At 39.8% G+C, this 19,423-nt stretch overlaps 1 protein-coding gene across 7 annotated transcripts in view; it reads left to right on the top strand.

Annotated features, from left to right (window-relative positions):
* Positions 1–19,423, top strand: part of GRAMD1C (GRAM domain containing 1C) — a 52,962-nt gene that overhangs the window by 9,907 nt on the left and 23,632 nt on the right. For all 7 annotated transcript variants that reach the window (XM_042031809.1, XM_042031804.1, XM_042031803.1 and 4 more), the window contains 4 exons: positions 8,351–8,435; positions 11,206–11,309; positions 13,082–13,177; positions 14,371–14,451. In XM_042031809.1, coding sequence (XP_041887743.1) covers positions 8,351–8,435; positions 11,206–11,309; positions 13,082–13,177; positions 14,371–14,451 — 366 coding nt within the window. The remainder of the gene's footprint in view (positions 1–8,350; positions 8,436–11,205; positions 11,310–13,081; positions 13,178–14,370; positions 14,452–19,423) is intronic.

The raw sequence follows: 19,423 nt of genomic DNA, 5'->3' as shown, positions 1-19,423 counted from the left end.
CAGCCTGTTTTCCAAGCTGGCATACAAGCAGAGGCTGGCAGAATGCTAGCTAGCACTGCTGGAGGGTGTCCAGCAGCTCTGAGCAAGTGGGTGAGAAGGGGGGAGCTGTAGCGGCTTTGGCCAGGGATTTGTATGGTTTGGAACAGGCTGCAGGCAGTTAGAGGAGGAGGAGGTATGTGTAGGGGGGTGTGTGTCTTCTGACTTTACATTAGCTTCATGCCTCAGTCAGTTTTATTCTGGAATGGAGCATATGCTTCGCTCTGCACTGTTATGTGTCAAGCTTGAGATTTTTATTTCCAAATCAGAGTTGTTCTGAAAGTACATTGGCTTCACTGTTAAAATGCTCTAAAACATTTACTTGCAGAAAAAAAAGTACTGAATACTACGAAACCATTGCCTCAGAATAAGCAGGGGATATTCTCAGTCCAAACTCTTGTTATTCAGGAAAAAAATATATAGTACTGCTAATGGCAAGAGGCTTTCTTATAATTGATAAGAAGCTTATTCCCCAAGCACCTTGTTGGAGTACCTTCATTTGAACCCTATTTCAGTGAAACGTAATGGCTTGTGAAAATGAGCTAATTCTAGTGTGACCTTGAAGGAGAAACTTGGGAGAGTTCCTTACATGTTCTAAACTGAAATATTGTGTTACAAAATTCTTCCAGGTCTGTTCTACTGTTTTTTGGTTTGGTGGGGTTTTTTTGGGGTTTTGGGGGTTTTTTTGTTGTGGTTTTTTTATGTTTGTTTGGTTTTTTTTTTTCTCTTTTCTCCTTGGATTGCTTTTTTTTTTTTTTTTAAAGAGCATTAAAAATGTAATCTCTAACTGGTTATGCAACTCAAAGTTCTCTGAAGAAATACCTTTATATTTTCAGCTCTAAGTCTTTGAATCTTCTTCTTGGGAAGGATGCCAGATTTTAAAATTCTTCACAAAAATGTTACCTTTGTTATAATTATATAACCTGATGTTAGCAGCATAGTATTTCATATGATGCTAAATTTTCTTGTCTGTCAAAATCATAATTGTAACAATTTTGGTTGTGGATTTTCTAGGCTGTTTTTCAAGCCATGCTCCACCATGTTTTGATATCTGTTCTTACACAGGTGAAGCTCAAGGATGAGACCTTCCTTCCTGCTTTTGGAAGGACACTGTGAGGTGTGGGAATGACCCAGGCCTTCTGTGAGCAGTATTCCAGTTCAGCTCAGTTCATGTTACATATGGGGAAATGCTTGTGATCAGGTCTCCCTGGTCACTAGTTGACCAGAACTGCTTTTCAGGAAAACAGACTTGCACCACGTGTCAGGCCAAGGATGGCTTGTTAAAACTGATGTCCATCTTACTTGGTGAGAGCTGGGCTACTCTTGTGGGACACAGTGCTTGGATGTACTATATCCAGTCTTTAAAATAAACAGAAGCAGTCTCCCTTTCAGAAGCACCTCATTCAGTCACTTTTGTGACACTGGGTGTCAAATGTTTTTTAAGTGGGCGTCTAAGCAGCTCTCCATAATGAAATAGTTGTGAGGAGTTTCTTTCTACGTGGATTTTTGGAAGCTCCAGGCGTTGGTGGTAAATCATAATCTAACACTTTTAGTATGCCTGCCTGTGCGTATGTGAGAACTAGTTAATAGTAACACTCATTTTGGGAGAACTAGGTACTCTGTCTTTAGCCTTGTTTATGGGATCTCATGGGCTTAAAAAGCCACAACCACCACCCCTCACTCCCCTATCCACCCCAACCTTCTCTCCCCAACCAAACTGATCCCTAGAAGATACAGTAGCTGAAGTATTTGCCAATGACCTATATTTTAATATCCCTTTCTTTAACATCTCTTAGTGACTGAGGAGAAAATCAACAGCATCCTCCTTCAGTGGCATCCAGTAGAACTTTGGTGAAAGTAGGTCTTTCTTCTGATGGAAATACAGTATGTATACTTCGGAGTTTCTTTCTCCTTCAGCCTCTACAAAGAAGAGGGGGGCTGGGCCACAGGAGTGGGGACATAATGACCTTAGTGCACAGCCCTGTGCCTACCAGTGGCCCTGTGCTTATGAGACTCCCCTCTCCACAGGTAAGGCTGAAGGGAAAAAAGCCTATAATGAATGTAAGGAAAATAGTTGTAGCTCCCTAAACATTTCCCCCTCCCACTGTGATTGTGAGCTTGTTTCACATTTCCTTGAGAGCATGGGAGCTTTTGGAAAGCAGTCTCCTAAGGAATACAATGGGTGAGCAAAGCCTGGCAACAGTTGCTTGGTTTCTTTTTTTTTTAGTTGGTTGACATGCCTCTCATGACCTGTGAATTAAATACAACTGTGTGAATAAGCAGATGTGATCAAATATCTCCTTATTTTAAAAAAACCCAACAAAAACTCCCAAACACATGCAACACCCTCCAAAAAAAGAAAAAAAACCACCTAAACCAACAAAAGTGAACCAAAGTGCCCAGTATTCTGTACACAGCACAGTAAGTCACCCTAAGTAATGTCATGCTGCTCTTCAGGTCCTGTGAATTTTTTTTTCCCTGTGTAAGTTAAATGTTTTTGCCCTTAAAGAGAGAAAAGAACAGAAGTCACTGCTAGTAAAGCTTTTGAGTACTCAATGACTGAAAATTGTTCCTAAACAATTTTTTTTCTGCGATTTTGTCAAGAAGTGGTTAGTGGAAATAGATCACTGTAACAGAGTGGATCTGGACTTTTTACATGTGACAAGGTAAACAGAACAAGTCTGACACTTCCAACATACAGCCTAGTTCTTGCTGTTAGCAGAAATGGTATACTGTGCCCTGTAACAGCAAAAAGATAAGGCAGACTGCTAGTCATGTGGATGTGAGCTTTCACTGTGGTTCTGTGCCTAAAAGCAATCTGTGATTCAGATTTCTCTGTTTGTGGTAACTCCTGCAATGCTATATCTAGCAAGAAGAACACTGAAAATAAGAGAGGATTCAGAAAAGCCTTAAGAATAATTCTGGAAAAAAAAAAAATCTTTTTGCTAGTAGACTTGAGAAGCTTAATCCCTACCTCAGAAGGAGATATGGAGTAACTTTCTTAAAATTCAAAAATAATTCATGAAGTGAAGATAAAGTTAACCAACTGGACTAGTAGAAGAATCCATAGCTAGGATGGATTTTTCTATCCAGAGTGACTTTTAATTTAAAAAGGTAGAATATATATTTTGTTCTTTGCCAAAGGGAAATTTGGTCATTGCAGATCTAATTTTAAAGCAGGAGAGCTGTGGCTTGTGTGTTACATAGATTAGATTGGATCATTAATGAACTTTTGTGGACTGAAGAAATGGTTGCAATGGAATCAACATTTCTGTGATGGAAAGGTTGTCAGACTTGGCACCTTTTACAGGTGAGAGACCACCATCTCAGTGTGCCATGGGAATTGTTCCTTTGTTAATAAGGGAGTCTGCCCAAATCTGTTTTGAGGTATGTGAAGTCTTAAGTGTGTCTGCCGTACACTGTTTAATGAGGCTTTTGTTCAGGGCTGTTAACTTGGTTCTCATCTACCCTAGTGGGGCTTTAATCTGAGTGAAAGTGGGATCTTGGTATGTTTTGTTTAGTGGGTTTTTTTTGTAGGTTTTGGGTTGATGTTTTTCCCCACTATATCAGATAAGTTTGAAGAATATTTGCAGTATAGAGGAGTGTTGTACAAAATCCAAACTTCTCTCTGAGTGTTGTTCTTCTGGAGGCTGTTTTCTTTTTCTTTCTCCTGTTGCTAAGAAGGGTTTTTTATGAATTTGAATAGGTAAGAAATTGTTATTCAGTAGAAATGCAACAGCTTTTGCCAGAATACTTAATGTTTGTTTTAATATGCTAATGTAAGGTTAAAATGTACTTTTATCCTAACCTTACTAATACCTCCAAATTTGTTTTTGACCCTGTCTAGAAATTTCATAGGAAAATACAGGTCTTTGGGGAATAGTCAAGTGATCTTTAAGTGAGATTTAGAGTTAGTGGCCTGGATTTACATGCTGTTAGACAGAGGAGCAAACCTGTGTGTTCCATGGGCCATATTCTGGTGGTTAAGTGAGGCTTCTGAGCATAAAAGAAATAGTAGTTCGGGCAGCTTGCTTTATAGGCCTGTTTGATTCTGGGACCCCTAGCCCATGGTGGTAACTGATACCAAGACTGAAGCTCAGTGGGAGACATCTCTTGAAATGAGGTGTGTACTGGTTTGAAAACAAACCAGTGCGAGATCGTAAATCAGAATTATAATTTAATAGGAAAATTAAATAAAAGCAATAGTACAAGAACACTGACAGTCAGGATACAGCCTGACACCCTGTTAGTCAGGCTGGTGGTAGCAGTCCAGCTGAAGAGGTCCTGTTGAAGCGGTGATCATACAGAAGGGTCTGGTCTTTGCCTGAAGGTCCAGTGGTAGCTCTTGTCCTCTAGGAATCCAATACGGCTGCTTGTGCTGTTCCAAACCCCGGATTGTATCCAGGTGGGACTGCTTGGCTCCTCCCCCCTGGGCAGGGCATCTCACAATGGGCTGATGTAGTTTTATGAGTCATGGGGTGGGTCCTTGATGGCCCATTAACAGAGATGGTCTCCGGAGGGAGTTATCAGGGATGAGTCACGGTAGGAGATAACACTGTCCCGCCTGTTTTAACAGCTTGTGAAGATGATAATAGAATACATCTTACATTGTAACCTAGGACAGGTGACATCAGAGTTGTTACCCCACTGGTGAAGTCAACTTACATGTGATCTCAGCTGTTGTATTCATGGCTGCATGTCACAACTACAGACTGCAAATTGTCAGGTAACCTGTGTTTTGTGGTGTCTCAAAACAAAGGGAAAACACTAACGAAACAAATGCAAAATTATTGCAGCCATTAGTGATAAAAAATGTGCACACCATTCTGCTGAAGTTGATTGCTTATTTGCATGCTTAGTGATATCTGCAATCAAATACTTTCCCAATGATTAGGATTTTTGCAGTATTCCTGGGAGAAGGTGTTGCTTAATTTTCCTCTGCAGTTTGCTAAATGGCTCAAATTGTTTGCAGTGGCTACAATTTGAAGATGTGAATGTGAAGGGAAGCTGTTTTTTTAACAGGCCTCTATCCTATAAATAACTCAGCGTAGTCCTATTTAGGTTTACATTTTTTTTCTGGAACGTGACTTTATATAGTTGAACTGGTCCATTTCTAAAAAAGGTATGAGAATCACTTGGTTATGTGTCTCCAATATCTTGTTCTTACATAACTGTCTTCTGTAAAACTTTCTGGTTGTCACTGAAAATGGTTTTCTGTTCATGCTATTTTACAGGTTTCTGGTATATTTTGTGGCTTCAGATGAAAAATGCTAATAAGTTGTCGGCTGCACTTAATAATTTCCTTAGTGATTAAATATAGCATAAGCATAAATGCCTAAGATTATCCTCAGGCAAAATGTTTGCCTGATGACTTATAATTAAACTTAGAAACGTGTATGTATTAAAAACAAGTTGCTGTTTTCATCTTGTGCCATACTACAACCTGATTTATGCCTTTCCTCTTTTAGTATTTGGTGCTAGATTTTGTAACCCAGAGGTGGCAACCTGCTTCAAATGCTGCCACATGTTGGACATTGTAGTAGTGATTAGGAGAGATGCTGTATTCATAGAAATGTCTTATTTTCTTCACTTTAAGGAAGTTGAAATTACCAGTAGTGTTAAAATTGCCCTTCTTGTTTCCCAGGTCTGTTGAGGGATCTCTCCGTTATCATCAAGCCACATACTAAGTAGGTAAAAAGTACAGATTTAAGTGAGCTAGTTTCCATGAAAGGTAGGGAAAAGATAAGGTTCAAAAGTTTCAATGTACTCACATTTTTTCTGCTGATTAGATGAGGATTCAGAGCAGACTCTGCATAAGTGTTCTAAGAGCTCAGTAGAGGATTTCTTATAGTGTGTCACTCATGACAACATTTCTAAATGCCAGGAAGCGTTTCTCAGACAAGCTATAGCAGGTTTTATGCTCTAGAAAAATTGCATTTCTAAGTAAAACTCAGTGTCTTGAGTCTTGACTCTCAGAGCTGTTGGACTGGCTGATTCAGGCACTAATATAAATGTGTCTGTGATGCTCCTATTTTCTTTGATTCCTTTTGTCGTATAACCACAGAAATGCTGAACTTCAGTGTAGCTCCCATTTCTTGTATACAGCATGTTTCTCTGAGAAACTACACTTCTCTTTAGAAGCATTGCTTCCTAAATAATGATTTCACAAATTTTGAGCTTTCAGTTTCCTCTCATGGCATACCAATTCTTTTATCCCCTGTATGCTGGCATTGGCAACACAAGTCCAGACTTCAGTCAGCTGAGGTAGGACTGTGTGTAAACCACAAGGACTCTGGAATTACAGGTGGAAACTTTACAGATGTGAGTTAATTTTTCATTTTTCCCCCACAATTCTTTCCAGAGTAATTGCAAAGAACTTGGTTTCTTCAAAGCAGTGCAGACACTGGATTCCTGTTTTGGATGATCAATTAAAAGCGTGCATTTCAGGGCTGGATGTTGCGAACCAAGAAACCATAGCCCACCTATTTCAATAGATTACATGCTCTCCAAGAATGTTATTTTTATAATCTCAGAAATAACTGCAATATAACTGGAAGCATTACATCTTAGAGGAGACATGTCTAACATGTTGCCCTTTAACTGCACCCAAACCTTTTGTGTTTACTTTTCTCAGAAGGGGAGGGGTGGATGTATTTGGATGTATTTTCTGTCTCCATCCCTTGCTGGCTTTTTGCATTACAGTACTCAGAATATCAGTGGACAGCAAATACTTACTCAAACAGAGGTCAAACATAAAGACTTTCTTTTATTCATGGTAATAGAAGGTAACATTGACTTACTTTTTTTAAAAGCTGATCTGTGTCAGGGCAACTTTGTTCTCTCCCGTGTTACATGCACTTAAACACTTGACTTTGAGGTTGCACTTGTGTTCTTGTGACCTAAGAGCTCAATTCTCAAGTGTAAGTAGATGCTAGACCATCATAGGATGTGAGTGTAGGGTGGTGTTCCAGGATCTTTTGAACTGTAAGAAGCCAGAATGTCCTCAGTGAAAAAGAGCAAAATGTGGGACTCTTGAGGAGATGGGAGCACTATTGGCTCTAGCTTATTAAAAGACCCTCAAGCTGAAGATAAGTCTGTCATGGTCCTGAGATTTTTTTGGACAAGCACAAACCTAGTGAAAGGGTAGTGGCTGACTAACATGCTGCAGGAGTGTGTCAAAAGTAGGTGTTTTGTTAGTAAGCATGCTGCAAGGTCATACAGTCGAAAGTGGTTCTTTGCCTCCTTTCTTCTTTCTTTTCCCCCCCTCAATATAAGTAGTAACTAATCTTATGTAGATGGGTTTAATGGTGAATGTCAAGTTTTGGAGTAATACAGTTGCTCAAGTAGAGAACAGCATGTATGTGCTTAAAATCTTTAGGAAGGTTTAAAAAAAAAAGTGTGAAAGAGGCTTTTGTAGTATATTTATACCTGGTTCTAGGAACACTTAAAAGTGATTTCTTCCTGTAATAGCTTTAGTCCAGCTGAGTCATGGCCTTATACACCATTTAGTTAAGACCGCCTCTAAAATAAGTGTCCAATATCTGTGAAGAAAAAAAATACAATCCTCTTATAACTGCAAAATGAAAAGCAGGGCTTTTACAGCAGAATATTTTATGGAGAATGTGCTGAAGCTCTTCATTTGAATGGGAGCAGGCACATTTGTTCATAAGAATGAGGAGTTAAAGTCCATCAAGATAGTCCTCTTTCTGTGAATTTACTGCCCAGTTTGAATCTTAAGAGAATCATAGACAGACAGTGATCTCTTTAAATATGGGGTGAACTGTAGAACATCACAGAAAATCAAGAAGTGATGGTGATGCTGCTTACTGGAGGAAACTTACTACCTTTATTCCTGCGGATCTGGTTATAGCACCTGGTGAGAAATCCAGTGCATTGTAGTATTTCTGAAGTGGTACTACAAATAGACATTGATGTTCTAGGTTGTGTCTAGCTATTGGCCTCTGTGAGAGCTTGATTTTCTCTGTCACCTCAGTGTTGTGGCCTTGCTGCAAATATTTAGTCCCAGAAGGGCTCTCATCTCCTTATGGGTGGAGCAGGTTGCCATCATAGCACTGTAATGCTTTGTGACTGACATCTGGCCTGATACAGGGAATAGTTTGGCTCATGCCAAATAAATACTCTTACATAAGTAAGCATAAAGTTACAGTGATGATCACATTTAGATACCACCTATTCTTTATTGCTCTTCTGAGGTTCATTTGTTCTTCAAGATAAAATTACACATGCAGTATGAAGACAGTTGATGGCTGAAAATAAATCTGTTTGCATAACCTTTTACTGTTCTTTGTTGCAGCTCTCAAGTTCCACTTACAAATATAGGAGTGAGGAATTCAAGAGACAGTTTTCTCATCTGCCAGACTCAGAGAGACTCATAGTAGGTAAGAAGCAATTACAGCAAAAGTCCTTGTCTTCTGGCTGATGACTTCAACTTGCAGTCATGTCAAAGCATTTTGGGTTTTGTATGGCAAATTCTAGCTACGCCTGATAACTTCTTATTCTCCTCTCTCTGAGCTAGCACCAGATACTTTCAAGGAAAAGCCAGGTCCATACTCCTTTCCTCTACTGCCTGCTTTGTGGAAAAAAAAAAAGGATGTTGTTTTTGAGACCCTGTTAACTAGGTAAATCATCCTTAGCAAAAACTTTCCCCTTGCTCTCTGGAACTAGCACCCTTGCCCAAGGCACCTTGATTAATGTGACTCCTGGGACTGAGTGACACAGTGGGTGGCTGTAATTTAAAAGACTATTTTTCAGATGAATAGGAGAGGAAAGAAGCAGATGTCAGAGAATATCAAACTATGATGCATAACTTTTCTCAACACTGAAATGTTCCCTTTGAGCTCCAGCTCGGTTTCACTCCACTGCAGAATCCAAAGCAAGCATGTAGCCCTACCTCCTCTGCATACAGTGATGCACCTTATTCCCTTCTTTATCACCTGCCTGTGTTATATTTGTGTAACAAATACACTGTATGTTTTCATACAAAAGAGGCACTGTGACTGTTTAAAGTTCATCTCTCATTTTATGCAACTTCTAAGGAAGTGAACATTGAGAGGCTGTTAGCATATGCTTGCAGCATGCAAGCAATGGCTCTGAAGCAGTTAAATCCCTGTGTCTTTTTCCAGCCTCAGGAGGCAGTTATCCTCTGAAATGCCTTCTGCATTTTTAAAATACTTCAGTAGGGAAGTAAAGCAGAAGGAAAGGATATTACTTCAAAGCATTGTTTTGATGTTTCTCCTTACACTTGATGGATAATGAAAGCCATGGAGTAAACTCTGAAGCAGTTTCAGAGAAGAGACTGCCTAGGATTTAGAGAAAGATGTAGTAATGGGTTAATCTCAATCTGTTCCATCAGAAGAAAAGCCACTACTTTTATATAATTTTTTTTTTACCCCACGAAAAGCAGTGCTTTAAAGGAGTTTTTGCATCCTTCAAGCAAGGAGCTTTTCCTTTGCTTGGTGCAGAGAAACTTGGTACAGGCTTTACAGTGCTCCAAGAACCCATTGCCTGCTGCTGTTCATTAAAAGAATTGTTACTGCTTCTGTTCTTAAATTAGCTGTTAAAAAGAAGCAACTATTCCACTGTAATGAGCACAGTATGTAAAGATTATATGAATATTTTTCTGTTTTCTTAGAACTATTTTCTTAAAATGAAAGGAATTACTTTGGCTGTCTAAATGGGAGCTTAAAGGAGTGCCACTATAATTTGCCTGAAAATGTTTTCAAGCAACATATTAAGTTATTGGTTCTGAAATCTTAGAAGGAGAAATGCTAATCTCTTCCTTTTGTTTTGATATTTGCTTTTGTGTAGGTGGGTCAGAGTGGGGTTGCTCATCACTTGCTCAGTGATGACCTTTATAGGTCTGAATCCCTCTCTTAATAACACAGAAGTCAGATGCAAACTTCTTACTAATGCTTTCCTCAAGTCCTTAACCTTGAACTCCTGTTGCCTTCTTCTCTCAGCATTTTGGTATCTGACTGTTCTTTAAGCATGCATTTACAACTTATTTATTTAGATTTATGTAGTTCTGTGTGTAGTTATGTCTCTTAGGGCTTGTATACACGTCTCATTCTTGTTACAAGAAACTTTATTTCCACTTGATTATTTGAGGGGGGAAATGCTAGAGAATTTAAAAAAATATAATAAAAGCTTCTGTAAATGCAGACATAGCTTGAAGTTAGGATGTTGGGGATTTCTGAACTTCTTGATATTTGAACAAGAACTGTATTATCTTCTCGTAGTACACAAAACCAAAATTCAGGCTCAGACAATACCAGATACAAAGCTATTTGATACCTCTAAGGGTAAAATCATTAATATATTGCATCAGTACATACATTCTGTGTATTTTCTATATATTAGGTAGCCTTCTTTAGGTTGGAGCTTCCAAAAGAGGTCTGTCTTAATTATTTAGCAGCAGTACTTGTGAAAATTTTTTTTGTTTGGATCTTCAGGCTCTGAAATTGGGAAAGCTCTCGGAGACTTTTAAACAGTGCAACCAAATCCTCTGCTCTTGTTCTTAATTAGCAGGTATCTGATGATGGGTAATTGCATTGTAGATGAAATCCGTTTTTCAATATGGGTGTTTCAGTCAGAGACAGTATCATAAAAACAACAGTCAACTTCTGGAAATATCCCCTGCCTGAAGAACTGGATATCTTCAAGCTGCCTGTTAGTGTCTCACTCTGCAGATAGTTTTAGCTAGTGATAGGATCTGTTTAGTGGTAAACTATTATCTTACTACAACATACGAGCTACTGTTACATAGGAGTTGACAATATAATCTGTTGTACTAAAAAATGTTTGTGTATTCTGTTGTTTAGGTGCTTTGAAGTTTGACTAATGAATATTTCTCCCGTGTACTGCTGGTCTTGCCTGATACCTCTTCTCTGAAAACCTAAGATAATGCACAGGGGTTAATACATGGAGTGCTGTCCTCACACGGATGTACCATCAGCTCAGACTTTGGGCTGTTCCCAGAACAATGGTCTGGATGCAAGCCAGTACAAGTCTGCCTTCATAGTCTTCTTAAGAGTGAAAGAAATGGCTTTTTATTGTATTGTAATAGCCCATCTCATTTTAGGTAACAGGTTGGGGTCAACTGTGCTGCAGTCAGTGGGTGAGTAACTTGCTCTTGCTCTCTGTACACAGATTACGCCTGTGCGCTCCAGAAGGATATCCTGCTGCAGGGACGCTTGTATCTCTCTGAAAACTGGCTCTGTTTCCACAGCAACATTTTCCGATGGGAGACCACAGTAAGATCTCTAAGCTCACTTGAATCCCACCTTTTCTCTGTCCTATCCTGTCAGGATATAGGATTAGAGTCTCTCACATCTTACCCTGTCAATCTCAGACTAGTAACTTTGGGCTGTGAAGAAAGAGCCTGCATCCCTGAGTGGAAATGCAGATCCGTTCTCTGTAAAATAAGAATAGCAACGGAGGCATCTGAATGCTGAAGTAAGCCTGCTCAGTCAGTCATTCAGCATGGGGAGTTTAGGAATTATGCTAAAGATGGCTTTTAACATTTCTGGATGGCAGTTTGCCTTTCTTTACCATGCAGTTGTCCTATAAAGGCATGTAACACACAATCTTCTACTGTTAGACCTGGGGCATGACATGGTATGTGGTGTTGCCCTATTCAAGAGCTCTCCAGCATTGAATCTTACTTGACTTAGCCTCACACGTAACTATCAGCATCTGAGAACAACAGAAGGGAATTGATAAATTACTTCTGCAAGTTCTCATATTGTGATCTGCGGCTTTTGAACAGTATGAGCAAAGGTAGATATTTGTGATCTGTTGGCCCTTTATTTCTGTCAGATTAGGTTTGTGAGTTAAAATTTTTCATTCAAACAGTTGTTGCACTTGCTGTAGAACTTGCATGAAGCAGTGAATGAGAAAGGGAAGACAACCTAGCTAACAGGGGATGGACATGTCAAAATGTTCTGTGAGCTGTGAGACTGCTCACGCCTTAAGTTAGTCTCTTAGACTTAAGTGCTCTGAAATACACAGGACAAACAACAAATAGCTTGTGTATTCAAGATGGCAAGGGGCTATAGAAATACTTAACTGAAAACCAAGCTTACTTTTGTCAGATGGATTTGGTGATTGAATATATCTTATTTTAGATGTGAAATTAATTAAAAAATAAACCCTTTGAAATTATATGCTTGAATATATAAACTGTTCAAAGACTGGGTTTTTTAGCCAAGCCAGCATACATCCAGGTAACCTGTTTCTGCCTGTCTAGCAGAGTGATATATTCAGCAATACCTTTAGGCAATCTGAGCTCATCAGCTACAATGTTAGAGCCAAGTTTGGGACCTCATTAGCAGGCTGTGTTGTTGTAAAGAGAGATGGAGTAAGTGGAGAACCTTCTTCTCACTGAGGAAAAAACAAGATAGAGCTGTATGTTTCTCCTTTCTCTAAGCTGAATGGCAGCACAGCCTCATACTCAAGAGAAGAGGTGGTAGGCTGGAAGGAAATGACTTGTTGCAGGCCAGATAGACCATATTCTTCAAACACAAACATTTCAACTACTAATATACAAGTCAAACATGTCTAGGCAAGAAGAATTTCTTGCTGTGACTAGACTGCAAATAAAACTCTGAAGATGGACTATATAGTAAACTTCTGTGAGATAACACAGTCTATTATCTTATCTCTCTCGTCTGTGTCCTGCTTTATGTGTAGCATTCTGATTGGGATTGACTTTCAGATCTGTGATTTGTATTTGGTTGGGACTGTGGTGTGTGGCTGGAGGAGTGGAAGAAAAGAAGAAAGAACCACTTCCTTCCCTAGTCCTAATGTGAAAGAAGAGGAGATGACTCTTAAGTCACCTCAGCTTCTACTTTGAAATGCTTGCTGTTAAAGCAGCAATTAGAGACAGTAATTGCTTTTGTGATCTCATCTGAATTTCATCCCAGGGTTTGGGGTTAGTTTGAGTTCCTCTTGCATGTTCTGTAACGTCTAACTTTTTAGTCATAAGTTTTTTTTAATATGTCTTATTAAATGTGTTTCTGCTTAGATTTCTATTGCTTTGAAGGATATCACTTTCATGACAAAGGAGAAGACTGCTCGTCTCATTCCAAATGCCATACAAATAGCAACAAAAGGAGAGAAGGTGAAAATCTGTGTTTAAATATGTTCTTGCTAAATGATAGAGTCCAGAACACAGCACTTGTTCTAGTCTATATTTGCATAAGTAACTTCCCTGTCAAATGTTTAAATGTGATTGGGATTAGAAGGCAGACTGTGGTTTCGTGCCTGTGCATGTTGGTTTGCTAATTGAACTCCAGTTTGATTGCAGAATCCCTTAGTGGTGTTTATACAGTAACCAGAAAGTAAAAGTTTGTCGCACCTATTCCAAGGAAATCTATTTTAAAACTAAAATTCAATGCATGAATTCAGAATGTGTATTCTTCATATTGGAAAAATATCAAATCACTGAATTTCAAGTGCTCCTGGAAGAAAACTACTGGAAACAAAAGGAGTATGATGTCATGGATGTCAAGTCATGGAGAAATTTACCCCAGAACATGTGCTGGGAAATGAAGTTTTTGAGTGTGTATTTAAAAAACTGAAAAGCATGATGCAGAGTCTTCTTATGTGCAACACACTTTGTGATTAGTTCTTCTATAAATGCCTTGAAAATAATAGTTCTTTGCAAAGAACAGAGAACAGCTTATCACAGTGAACCTGGAGCAACTGTTCTTTGTGAAGGAACTGTGATTCCTCATATTTGGCTGGTCCCTCTCAATTTATCCAGTATTAACTTTCATAGACAAGGAAGATAGACCTCTTTGCTAAAAAGCCCCCAGCTTTCCAATGGGAAAGATTTTAACACTGCAAATGATGCATATAATTTGATCTCCTATTTTAATCATTTTAATTTCACATCATCTTGTGTGAAAATGTTAGTAAAAGGCATATGTGGCAGAAGAATGGAAATAGCTGCAGCCTGTAGGAAACAGGCATGTGCTTTTCTGAATTGTTCAACCTCCTATTTGCAAGTGGGGGAAAAATTTAAGTGTGTAATTAGTTGAGGAGGGAGGATCTCTTTCTTTATGCCAAGGGTAGCTACGTGGCCAGAACAGCAAGTGTCTTTGTATACTGTGTGGACATTGGGGAACATATCACTCACTGAAAGTGATACAAAGTGTGGAACATGAGGAATATGACCCCAGGTTTGTTGAATGTGAAAGGAGGCATGCTGTTTCTGATAACCTTGGGATATTCAAGATACAAGGAAGCATTTTGGGACTCTTGAAAATAGCTACATGTGAGCTTATTTTTTTACCTTGTTTTTTTCTGCAGTTTTTCTTCACGTCATTCAGTGCAAGAGACAGAAGCTACCTCAGTATCTTCCGTTTGTGGCAGAATGTGTTGCTGGATAAGGTAAGCTTGTCTGCATCAGTACCTGTGGTTAAGCAACCAAATAATCTTTTTCTAATGCAGACAGATGTGCCTCTGGAGAATAAGAGACTTGAAGTTAGCTTTTCCCTTCTGACTTAGAATTCTAATCTGATGTTCTGCTTTGGTTCCTTGTACTTTAGATCACAGATGAAATTCTCATCCTTTCCTTCGCAGGCTGCCACCTACAACTCTGCTGTTGATGGAGCATTTTGCCTTTGCATATAGGTTGCATGCTTCTCTTCACTACCAGCTCTAGCATATGTTACTAAATTGATATGCATTTGCTTCGCATTTTCTATGCCTAATTTGTGATCAAAAAAGCAAGAGGTTTTCTCAGTGAAAACTTTCAAGGAAAAAGGCCAAAACTCCTATTCAGATAAGTTAGCAGCTAAGAACCTTTGCCAGCCAACTCATTACAACTCTGCTGACCTTGAATAAGTGCAACAAAGGCAGGCTGTATGATATGGAAGTGTATTTTGGCAACTTCTGCTAGTTAGCTTGATTTATATTGCAATTTGTGGATACTTAAGGTAATCATCTTACTAAAAATGGACTGACACTTTTGCAGAACATCACTGCAAGAAAGACAGTTTTTGTAAACCAATTCCTTCCTGTTTATGGCTCTCGTTGTTTAAATATTTTAACACAGTTGCAATTACACACTGAAATACCCATATATAATGCTGCAACGATCCCTAAAGGTTTAAAGCTGTTGTGCTACTTACACATAGTAGCTACACTTTTTTTTTTCTTGTGTTAGATGAATTTTAAGGTAGACTAGAGGCACTTCTTGTCAAAACAAAAGCTGAAAATAAAGGGAAGTGCTATTTAAGGCAAAACCAATGTTTCTTGCAAATCTCTTGTCCCTCAAATCAAATACGATATAACTGTAACTTCATAACCATCTTGTCTTGAATCCAGCCACAGAGTACTATGTCACCTGTTGACTGCAATGTGCAACTGGAAGTAACCTTGCTTTCTTTCATTGTGCAAAATTTGTCAGAAATGGCACTTACATTATTCAGTTGATTGGTTTGTGGTGCTGGAGGGTCAGTCTATGGACATTCAGGTATACAAACCTATTCTAGGGCTGGAACAGAGGTAACTAGCTTAGTACTGTTCAGTATTAGTTTTTCTTGTGTGTTTCTACTCTGTGACACTGAAATGAGTATCACATTAGGATCAATTTTTCACTTTAGAGCAGTAGCTAAAGGATAGATAAGAAAGCAGGAAGCATGAACTGCATGCAAGATGAGATGAATTAAGCCAGCAGGTTTTAGGAACCAGTGCATTTGAGTAGCTTGGGAACTAGCCTTATTATTTCTATCAAATTGTGCTGTTAGCTTGCTTGCATCCTCACTGAAGTATGTTAATAAGATAAGTCTGTTTGTGAGAATTTCCCCTTGGGGTTCTCAGTTGTAAAATGGAACACTGTCATAAGGTGTCTGTAGGGCTTTTTAATGTAGTATGTTTGGAACTGTTATTGAAACAGGATTTCTGTTAGGTTGAGTGCTTCTTCTGCAATGTAGTAATGACTTCTGATTCTCTGCTAGAATGTGTTTGAGTCACCTGTCAGCCTTCTTTAGATCAAGCTATAGAGGGGCACTGTGGAGTTGAAAGTAGAAATTGAAGTTGCTAGAGCTGGATCCACTGACTCCACTACAGTAGCAGGTGTCTACTGAACTAATACTAAAAGAGAGCCCTTGGTGTTTTCAAGCAGTTTTGCTGTTTTCTCCCCACCACCCCAATGTCAGGACCAGCATACATTTGGAAAATATCTCATACATCTGACGCCCTGCCATGGTATGCAATGCCTGAGTATGTGAAGCTTGGTGTTCCTGATCAAAGGGATGCCATCAGAATCTACAAAGCTTTTGACAAAAAACAAATCTCACTCTGGAACCAGTTCCAAAAGGAGCCGGTTTTAATGTTTCCTCTACAAACAGCTAAATGCTTTAAAGCCTGTGAATAGCTTGGTTATATTCTGGAGCACATCTGCTAGACCTGGAGATGATACCCAACTGTTAAATGATGAAATAAACTAATTCTGTTGTCTTCAGAAGTATAACTGACTATGGTGTCACAGTGCTGGTTTGCGCCACCTGACGGTGAATAATCCCCAGTTTTCAGGATTTGGATCCAGGGGACTGGAATTGCATTTGCTTCAAATCATGTCTGCACAGAGGTAATTTCCAGTCACTGGTGTCTTTAACACTTCCTGGGCATAGATTTTGTTCTGAGGTCTCACCTCTGAAGTGACCTGTCTGCTTTACCTGATACACCTTAAGCTTTCACCACCTGTAGAACTTCCCAGTGGGGTCAGCCTCATACCCTTTCCCAGATCTCCATCTGGTGGCCGTTCTGCCTGGTACCTCCCAAGTATTGTGTGTCCTACATGGTTGAACAAGTAGTCCTTTGACAAGCCTGCCTTTCTGTCAGAAAGTGACTTGCACAGTGCAAGGAAACCCGTAAATGGTTACATGCTATTCTGTGCCCAAACTTACTCGTCTGTCAAGATGCTCTCCCCCAACTCTGTACCACTGTTTGGACAGGACTCCTGGTCCTCTTTAGCTGAGTTACAATTTTCTAGCTCATAACTTCTTCAGACTTGCTCAGAATACACTACAGTGTGTTTGGTGCCCTTCAACTTTTGTTCCTCTGTGAATCAGTGGGTACTTTCCTCTTAAGATGGGCCTCTCTTAAACTTTTTATTCTTTAAATGTTCATGTAAAGGCTTTTTTCTTTGAAGGAAAATTCCACTTTTTTTTTCCCCATCCCTGTTGCAAAAATGTGTGCAGAGTGAGTCTCCTAGGCTTTTACCTTGCCATTGTTTTTTAAATGATCCAGCATCATGGAAAATAAGGAATCATTAATGCAGGTCTGGAAGAGACATGACACCAGTCTTGATAAAACAGATAGCTGCTTCCACATCCACTGCAGCTTTCAATAATACATCTGTTTATAAAATCAGCCCAAAATCCTGTTTTGCAGTGAGCTTTCCAGATTGGTACAAGAAGTTTATTCATGGCTGCTATTGACAGTAAGAGCAGTGCCATTTACAGTTTTGCTTTATTTTCCTAAACCTTATGGGTGTCAAATATCCCTCAAGTTTAAGGGAGAAGGAACAAATTAAAATGTAATTAGGCAGGTCATTCAAATCCCAAACAAACACAGCACTCCTTATTTCTAATGGAACAAGATCTTAACTTAATCGGTCTCAATTCCCATGAGTCCTCTTCCTTAGAGTTGGATTTATTTTCCTATTGTTCTTCTTATGCTTTGCTGGGTAGAGATTTGCACCTGTCTCCAGAGACATTGTAGCCGGTAAGTCTAGAGGTGTGAGTAGGAACAGAATTTCTGGTCAGCTGGGCTTCTTGTGGCAAACATCTACCAGGACAGCAGTTCTGCCTTCCCCAGCAGTTTCTCAGGGAAGGTTGTGAAAAGAGAGATGTTTATTTGTACCTTTGTGTACAGCAAGATTAATTTTAAAGCTAAAGAAGGCTTGGTTTGATTCTGAGCATCGTGTTTGGGCAGTTAGAGGGAGAGTTTGCTGTTTTCCTCCCCTATCCTGCAAACAATCAGAGTTCTGTATTAGAGTTGCCTGGCAGGAGTGTGGTGTGTGGTGGGGCTTGTCTCTTGAGTCAACCTGTATGGCATGTCTTGTTCATATTTCTGCATTTGTCCATAGAGGGTAAAAATCAGCAACTTTGCTTCTGTCAGTGGTATTCTGTAGTATTGCTTGTGCCATGACACCGCTTTGTCTGGCATGAAGCAAAGTATTGATGATCTATGCTCTGGTTGAAAAGACAAAAGTGTATCCCAGCTGCTTCTTGTAGCCTTTGTTTTTGTATACAAAGAGAACTGAGGAAGAACCCAGTGTAGACCATCACCTTGAATGGGCAAAGTAATTCATGTTCAGATTTAGCCTTTCAAGCTTCAAAGCTTCTCTAAGCCATCCTCTCAGAAGCAGAAGTCTGACCCAGAAAATTTATGCCCTTCTTTGCTTTCAGAACTGGCTCTTTCTAACACAATAAAGCAAGTCTCGTTTGATCTTGACTTGTGACCATTAAGAACTTATTATATCTAGCTGAGCTAGGAATAATTGAGCAGAGTGCAAGAATCCTGTTTTAGAAGCAGAAGTCAGTAACATTGGCTTTACAAAACAACAGGAAACAGCTTTATAGATTCCTTTACAGAAGCTGAAAAGCTTCTCTGCTTTCCTCAAACTATTGAGCTGACTGTACAAGGGCAGTCTGATTTGCCCATAGACAGAACATACCAGTGAATTTCATTAGCAACATTAGCTCTGACCCATTATGACTGGAAATCAAGGCATTGGCAATACTGGGCAACAGAAATTAAAATGGCTTTGTTTCTGTCCTTTGATTCCTGGTTGGAAGGTGTGCTAGCTAAAAATACACCTCAGTCATATTTTGAAACCATGTAATGCCTGCCCGTTTTTTAGCCATATAATAAGAACAGCTGTAGGTAGTTGTTTGTGGTTATTAGTTTGTTCCAAAGGACAGCATGCCTGGGGAAAGTAAGGCCAGCTGTAAGTGGATGCACGTGTTTCAGCAGTGCATTGCTCTGTAGAACAAACCCCCGTGCAGGGGGAGGCTGGCGTTAGCTGCTATGACCCTTGCTTTATTGCTGTGTGTTTTGTGTTTTAATGTTTACTTTGCCCTCGCTAGGATTAAATACCTTGAAACTGATCTCTGCCAATAGGGCGCTTGTTGCCAGCTGCTTTCTGAAAAGCCCGAAACCGTGTTCTGCCGGAAAACACCCGAGGGAAAAACCCTTCCTCGTCTCCCGCGTTGGGCTGTGCTTGCCCCGGCCTCGGGGGGAGCGGCTCCCGTGCGATGCTTTGCGGGGGCGAGGGGGCAGCGGGACCCGCGTGGGGCCCGGCCCGGCGGCGATGGCCGGGACTGCCCCGGTCCCGCCCCGGGCCGGCAGC

Source organism: Corvus kubaryi, unplaced genomic scaffold (assembly GCF_017639235.1).
Source record: "Corvus kubaryi isolate FWS band 111438036 unplaced genomic scaffold, C.kubaryi_AGA036_p1.0 37341, whole genome shotgun sequence".
Lineage (NCBI taxonomy): Eukaryota > Metazoa > Chordata > Aves > Passeriformes > Corvidae > Corvus > Corvus kubaryi.
This window is presented reverse-complemented; position numbering and strand designations above follow the sequence as displayed.